Here is an 8,163-nt window from a genome sequence, read left to right as displayed (position 1 = left end):
CGAACTAGAAATTAACCGTCTCTTCCTTCATCTGTAAAATTTCAAATTCTCTGCGTAGTGCTTGCAATTGTGCTCTTTTCACCCTTGTAGAACCTTGGAACTTTTGTTTCACTGAATCCCAAATGTCTTTAGATGTTTCGTCATTGAGTATTGTATCCAAAATCTCACGATCAATGGCCTGAGAAAGATAATTCTTTATCTTTAAGTCCTTTAATTTCTGCTCCTCCATCAGTTCGACATTTTCCTCTGAAGGTGTTGCTCCATGTGCTACTTTGAAGATCCCAAGCTCTACCAAATTCCAATATTGTTTGGAACGTAGAAAATTTTCCATCAATTTAGCCCAATGATCATAATTACCATCGAACTTTCGGATTGCAGGTTGCACATATTTATCAGTGCTCTCTGGCATTCTGTTTCACTCTCTTTTTGAAAGAAATATCTTGTTCTTTCCACACTCTCACAACTGTTTCTCTCACACTCAAATAGATTTTGGATCAGGCCCCTAAGAAGGAGCTCTGATACCAATTGTTGAACACAAACAACATAATACAGAAAGAATGCACTTGAATGTTTGTGTTACTGAATTAGAAAACATAAATTAACTTTAAAGCCTCGAATAGCAGTTACGCACGTAACAGCACCCATATTTCATGCTATATTCATGGATAACAGGCCTAGACTTTATCTGCGTATTCCTACAAAATAAGACTATAAAATAACCAACTTATTATATCAGAACTAAAACAGAAAACAATAAATATATTCTAAAGTTAACCAACACTCGTATCTTTCATATTTTAAAAAGTCCTAAAAATCCCAACACGGTGTGCTTCCTCCCGCCGCTGATGGCGACCACGGCGGTTCTCTTTTCTCGCCTCCGCCAAGCGCGGTCGTTCTCCTCCTTCGCCCTACTATCTCTGCCACGCGTCCTATCCTCTCATTGTCCTTCTCCACTCTCCGTTCCCGCCCTACCTTCCTCTCCAACCCTGGGATTCCTCGACGCGTTCCACACACGCGCTTTTTCCACTCGCTCTTCCGATGAGCGCAATTTGGGGTTGGACTCGTTCGTTGTCGACTCGCAGGTTAATGCTGAGCTTCTGAAAGCGATCGCCGATATCAGTGGCGGCAGTGAAGAAGACGCCGTTTTCCCCGTTCGCGTGCTGATTTCGCTGTTCGACTCGTTCCATGAGCTTTCTGGATTTCCGTGGTAAGCTTCTAGGTCTTGTCTTTCTTGTTGCTAATGCATTACTTTAACACTTGTTTATCTGTTCAGTTTTGGACTCTGAACCGAACGTAATCCAGTTGCTAAATTTCAGGTGGTTAACTATAGTTTCCTCTACTCTAGCTCTCAGAATTGCTATTCTTTTTCCTCTGGTCTTAACACTTCACAAGCTGAAAACGATCGGAGAGTTTTTTCCTAAATGTGAGTATCACATGCTTTATTCGGATTAGTTCATAGCGTGTGTCGGTAGTATGTTTAACTTGGATTGGTTTACTAATTATTCAATTTTAATTGAAAGCAAAATTTTTAAAAATAAATGATAGAATTGGTTCTGCTAGGTTAATCCATCTGTTTCTTGTTTGCAAGATATGATGCATCTGTAGCTGATTATTATCACTTCTTTAATCTTTGTTGTTGTCTAAAGCCGCTTGGGGCTTCAAATGTTTGTTTTGATTGTACTCATTTGATTGGTCATCTTATACAAGTTACACTTGTGTAACACTATTTTCTAATCTGGCTTTGATTGTAGTTATTGAAATGTCTTTTTTCTTCATTTCTGTTGCACCGGATCACTTTTTATCCTAGCTTTTGCTTCCTGCAACTGTTGTGTAATGGACATATAGATTGTGTTTTTTCGCTTTGAGCCTCTTTATTTCTGCATCATTTCATTTTGTTGTTTATCTAACTTTTCTTTATCTTTAAAGTGTGTTTTGTTCTTTTTTGTGATTAGAAAATGAGTGGGTACTTCCTTACAATCTCACGTGTAAAAGATATCTTTCTCCTTTTCTCCACTTCCAGTTCATGTACTTAAATTGTTATTAATATTTTTCAATTCTTACAGTGCCTCCTCCGTTCCCACCACCTTTCTCAGGAAAGAGTTATATCCGTCAGTTTCTGTTCTTCCAGAAGAAGAGAAAAGCTAGTGGATGCCCCTCTTATTTCTGGCCACTGATACCATTCATTGTACAGGTGATATATCTACTTCCTGGGGAAACATTGCTTATGACTCCTACAACAATGAATTTTCCTTCTTCTCCCCAAATTATCTTTTACTAATAATATCACAGCCAAAAGCAACCTCCTACGAAACCTGTTGTGATACGAGTGAAAGAAATTCACATGTTGTGTGATCTATAAGTTGTCTGGGAAAGTGCACCAAATAATTACATAAACTGCACACTGCTACCTAATTTTCGTCTCCCTCTGTTAGTGTTAAGTGAAGTTCAGAACATTTGTCATTTGCTTCTTTTTGCTGTAAAGAAAGTGGTAGAAACTAATATGATCGTAGCAATGCTTCACAAACTTTGTAATTTTGACTTTTGGTCTTCTATTTTTCTACAGGTTCCGTGCTTTTTCCTGTGGATGATTAGCATAAGGAAGATGTCACTGAATGGTCACCCTGGTTTTGATTGCGTAATGCACCAACTTATTAAAAGTCTGTTTGGTCATCGTGTTTGTGCTATATGTATCTTCACAGTTCCTAAACATAATTTCCATCGATGTAATTCCATGAATGAATAAAACCACATTATGAGAATATATCTGACATTAAGTTCAATTAGATACAAAAGACTAGAATGATAACAGTTAGCTATAATGTTGGCATCTAAGTTATGGACTTCAACATTTGGAAAATATATTTCTGTAGTGAAGCTATATCATAATTGTTAGAATGTATATGAAATATTTTATCCTATCTTAGATATTCCTCTTAGATTAGTTTTCATATTTCATTTTTATCTCTAGGATTGGTTGCCATATTTCATAATGATTTGTTTCTCTCATTACTTAGGATTATGTTCGGGCTTTATCACAAAAGTAGAGCCCAGCCCAAAAGACTAGTCTATTAGGTGGGAGCCTCAAGGTTTAAGTACCACATCAAGTAGTTCATCCTACTTAAGTAGGACTCATAACATTGTCTCCCTTGGCCGGCAGTTCACTCATTTATTAAATTATTAGTATTCAATTTGCACCTTAATTCAGCCTCTAGATAGCCCTTTCTGTAACCCAACTATCAATGAAAACACCAATTGTTAGGACTTAAGCACAAAAAAAGAGTCTAACTCAAAAGACTAGTTCATTTAAGTGGTAGAGCCTCAAAGCTTAATTACCACATCAATCAGTTTATCCTATTCAATGTGAGATTCCTAACAGATTATGATTAGAATAAATAAGATGACATACTCTTGGTTGTATGAACACATCAATCGTAATACATTTAACCTAATATGAATTTAATATCACTCGTCCTCCCTCTATTCCTAAAACCTCATAATTTCAACAGAAGTGTTGAGTGTTGACAGGAACAAGCATCAAGATTTAAAGTTGTTAAATATGTTGCAGGGTGGTGCTCTATGGTTCCAGAATTTATCAGAACTCTCTCACGGTTATTCAGGGTTCATCTTTCCTTTCCTGATTGCTGGTTTGCACTACATCAATGTTCAGGTAATGGATCCATATATACAAGGTATATAACCTGAAATCATGCTTCTAGTTACCTTCCGTTGTCTTCTTACCCTCATATTCATGCCAATGTGCATTAGAGTGAGTGATTCATTTAGACAGATTTTGTTTTATTAGATAGATGAATCACATTTTATCATTCTGTTGTGGCAGAAATCCTCTTAGTAAGGGTTGGATGTTGTTAAGTCAAGTGTCTACATTAGATATTTTGGACTGGTTGATATAATAAAGGTAGACCTACCAAAATCAAAATGGCTGGCAAAGTTGATGGATCCAAATCGACTGGCTACTAGCAAATGATTAATCAAGTCAAAATCTAATATGTATTGTTGGCCTACTGGCTCTGTTATCTTCCAATGATAATGAATCAAACTTTAACTATTTATCTTAAGGATAAGCTACATTGCTTGGCTTTATGGTGCTAGCTATAAAATAAAATAACAGAATGTATAATAAGTTAATAACTAAGATGTTTGGTTTAAGCAGTGTTTTCTCATTTCACTTTTAATTAAAAAAAAAACATGTTTTCTTTACAAATTATAAAGAAACAAAATGAAAACAAAGTGACAATGTTGTAATTAAAAGTGAAACGGAAAATGAAAGCAGAAAACAATTTTTGAAACTAGACAGTCCCAAATATTTTATGTGCTATAAAACTGACAATGTTGTAACTAAAAGTGAAACGGAAAAATGAAAGCAGAAAACAATTTTTGAAACTAGACAGTCCCAAATATTTTATGTGCTATAAAACATGATCAGATCATATATTAATGTATAGTAGAATGGATTTCTTGCTTTCTGGTTTGCACTTGTGTAGCTTATACTTTTGTACCTTAATTCTCTCTTTCGATTTGCCAGGGAGGATGAGTCAGGCATTGAATGTGTACTAATTTGTGTTGATGGATTTATCAGATATCCTTTGGGAAACCTGTGGTTGCAGAGACAAGGAATATTTTTGAGTTATTAGCCAAAGTGAGTATAGCTTCTCCGGTGCTTAGTGGTTGCGTTGATACTTGATATTTATTGAATCTGCTCATTTCATGTTACTAATTGTTTAGGAATATTGTTTATATGTTGCAAAATAAGGGAATTTATTCTAGTAACTGAATTAAAATAAAGTAAACCCATTGTTAACTGAGGGATGCTTTTTCTGTTGCAGTATTATAAGCGGTACTTGGACTTTCTAACAGTGCCTTTAGCTTTTGTGGGCTTTTGCATTCCTCAGGTAACTCCAATCCTTGATTGTTGCATTGCTAGGATGTTAATATAGGATACCATTTTTTTTTCTCTCGCTCTAACCATGACATCTTGTTATTGGCTGCATTTTTGGTCAAAGTGCACTTTCTCTTTAAAAACTCTTTTTATGGGCTGGTTGACATCTTTTATAGTGCATTCTGACAGTTTATGATTCTAGGCTGTAGACCATCCAAAAGAGAGAGCTTATTCATGTATTCATAGACATCAGTTCTAATAAAAGTAAAATAGTAATACAGAAGCCACTGTATTTTTATGAATAAAACTGTACTCTTGATGTATCTTTAGACACTGGAGGTGTGATTGCTGAAGATTGAAGAAACTTACAATTTATTTTTGCATATGTTGTGGTCACATTTTCTTAACTCACATTAGTAGATTAATTTCCATGGTCAAAGATAAGGGGAACTTTCAGTATAATTTATAGGTACAATTGTCTAAGAGATTAGTAAATATCGTTTCACTGCTGCATTCCTATTGCATGCCTCATTTTTCGTTCCAACCATATTTTATGGTAAACTTATTCTTTCTCATTTTGAACGCTGTAATAACATTCTATTCTAATATACTCTTGCAGGGGAGCCAGCTCTATTGGGTTACCAATAGCTCATTTACCCTCGTTCAGGTAAGCAAAACCTTGTGCATGTTTAGTTTATTTTAGTTTGAACCACTATTGTACTAACTCTTAAAGTTAATCCAACAAAAAATAAACTTTGCAGCAAATAACCCTGAGAAATCCTGCTGTCCTTGCAACGTTGGGGTTACGAGAGAAGAATAGTCAAAAGGTAGCTATTGAGAAAATTGGTGCTTCTAAAACGGCTCCTTCACCAGGGATACAAGATAATATTCCAACAGAAGCTTTTTCTGCAGAAAAAAGTCCTCTGAATTCACCTGAAAAGTGGCATAGAATACCTATAGATGAGATGTCCCCTAAAGAACTGACTGCTGTGAGTGAATAGGAACATGAAAATATATGACGTGTGACATCATTCAACTCTGATTGGCGTTTAGAATGTGATTCTTTTATGGTTTGAATGTTTACAGCTTGCTGTCCCATTTCTATCCAGTAATGATAAAGAAAGTGCAATTCCCTTACTAAAGTAAGTTGTTTTTTCATTTTTAGTTTGTTCAGAGTAAGGGAAGAAAATTTCGAAAAAAAAAACTTTTTATTTTTTAGCTTCATCTGAGGTTGACGATGCATTGCATTGATTTGTATTTGCAGACTAGCCCTTGATAAGGACCCTGAATATGTTCGAGCTTTAGTTTTGATGGGACGGATTCTATTGTTGAAGCAAGCAAATGAGGAGGCTATTGAGTACTTTGAGTGTGCAATTTCAAAAGTATGAATCCGGATTGTTTTCATGTTGTTTTTCATTTGTTATGCGGGTTTTATCTGCTCTGTCATGTACCCGTTCCTCTGAACTATTATGTTTTGCATCTTTTTGTTTTTAATTTTTGTTGCCACCGGAAAATTTGTCTCATTTCACTTAGTTTGTGCCTTCAACCCCTAATTATTTTCTGACTTTTCATTAGCTTTCTTTTACTGGATATCCAACTGATGCGGAAGAACTGGACCTTTTGATTCTTTCATCCCAATGGGCTGGAGTTGCTTGTGAACGACAGGTTAAACACATACTTCAATTTGTTCTCTGAGCAAACTTTTGTCTGAACATGATTTTGAATATGTTGAAAATCGGTTTGGATATGCATTTGATGGAGGGATATTTAGATAGCTTGTTCGTGTCTTGTATGCCCAAACCCAATACTGATTATCTTGTTACTGAGTGAAAATTACACTTCAATTCTCCCTAAAAAAAAGATTCTGGGTGTTGGTTTGTGTTTGGAATTCGTTGGTGTCTAACTTGAGCGAAACTGCAAGAACTGATATGCGCAACTGAAGGCGGAGCCATAAAAAGCTAACAAAAGAATAAACTCTGTAGCTGAGATGGGAATGCTGCCTTGTAGAGTGAACGTACTAGATGAGACAGGATAAGAATTGAATGCATTAGGGAAATAATTGTGGTAGCACATATTGTAAACATGACCTGTGTGGAAAATACCTGAAGAAAAACCCAGTCGCTAGAGGCAGCGAGTGACCGAGAAAAGTTGAAGGAAAACAATTAAGAAAGATCTAGAAGTCAATAATTTATCCAATGTTCCACTTAGTGAGAAAAGGCTTGATTGTTGTTTTGGTGTTGTGTTGACTTGGCACTCCGACTATCAGGCGATTTCTAACTATTGGCAGGCAATAAGCATGAGAATTTTAGAAGCTTCACGATCTTTAATAGGATTTGCTATGATTTTCATTTTTGATTCAATTTTCCGTACTTCAGGGCAAGAGGAATGAAGGACGGACACACTTTGAAAGAATAGCAAATATGGAGGAGCCAGAAGATCCAACAAGCAAAGGCTATTATTTCGATGGGTTACTGTTGCTTGCCAGGTACAATTTAGGTTAATTACCCTAGTTCTTTAGTGGTGATGAAATTTCCTCTTCTAACACTGCTTTTTTCATCTTGCTCATTGGATTTGATTTGTTGGGTGTGTAGCACTCTATTTGATGCGGGCCAAAAGGCCGAAGCTGCGAAGTACCTACGTCTTGTTGTTGTTCATAGACCTGCTTATAAAAAATTCTTGGACCAGTGTGAACAAGATGATGATATTGCGAGCGATCTTGCCCGTAGAAGAGATTACTAATTTCAAAATTTTATTCTGACGTCTGTATTTATTAAATGTTAGAACAATCAAGATTTACCTGTCATTTGCCATGCTGTTTTACAATTTTGAATTGATATTTTTTTTATTACACAATTATTTATAGAAAAATTGTTTCATCATTTAAAAAGCATCGCGTCATTTTAGTCCTATCCTTCCTAGTCCTTGTAATTTTAATTGAGATGGAATACTTTTGCAGTATAATGTCAACCATTATACAAGTTGTGATGGTTCTGATAATGAGAACTTAGCCACCATATTTAAGAACCAGTCACAAGTAAGTCCAGCTGTTCAAGAACCAAACATTTATAGTGTAATGGTCTTTTATGCTACATATAGAAGAAATCTGTCCCCTACAGTTTAGGTTCATTTTTTATATTTGTTTTCAAATTCTTGATTTAGAATGTTGGGTGGTTGTTAATAACATTCTAAATCAAGACAACTTGTTATTTTGTTGCTTCTTCAGCCTCGGTCTCTCCACCATTATTATTATACTTCTATCTCTCTTC

The 8,163-nt window shown here is 35.6% G+C and overlaps 1 protein-coding gene across 1 annotated transcript; it reads left to right on the top strand.

The window, feature by feature from the left end:
• Nucleotides 1-748: 748 nt before the first annotated feature.
• LOC114183610 (ALBINO3-like protein 2, chloroplastic) lies at nucleotides 749-7,784 on the top strand. Its single transcript, XM_028070689.2, has 14 exons — nucleotides 749-1,207; nucleotides 1,317-1,423; nucleotides 2,064-2,191; nucleotides 2,564-2,635; nucleotides 3,566-3,667; nucleotides 4,598-4,657; nucleotides 4,845-4,910; nucleotides 5,517-5,564; nucleotides 5,659-5,886; nucleotides 5,984-6,039; nucleotides 6,162-6,279; nucleotides 6,473-6,562; nucleotides 7,273-7,382; nucleotides 7,489-7,784. Exons 1-14 carry the CDS (start codon nucleotides 846-848, stop codon nucleotides 7,634-7,636), a joined length of 1,695 nt encoding a protein of 564 aa, XP_027926490.2. The 5' UTR covers nucleotides 749-845; the 3' UTR covers nucleotides 7,637-7,784.
• Nucleotides 7,785-8,163: the final 379 nt, after the last annotated feature.

Source organism: Vigna unguiculata, chromosome 5 (genome assembly GCF_037176805.1).
Source record: "Vigna unguiculata cultivar grain cowpea cultivar isolate G323 ecotype 2 chromosome 5, ASM3717680v1, whole genome shotgun sequence".
NCBI lineage: Eukaryota > Viridiplantae > Streptophyta > Magnoliopsida > Fabales > Fabaceae > Vigna > Vigna unguiculata.
The sequence above is the reverse complement of the archived record's forward strand: the minus strand, read 5'-3'. Positions and strand labels throughout refer to the sequence as shown.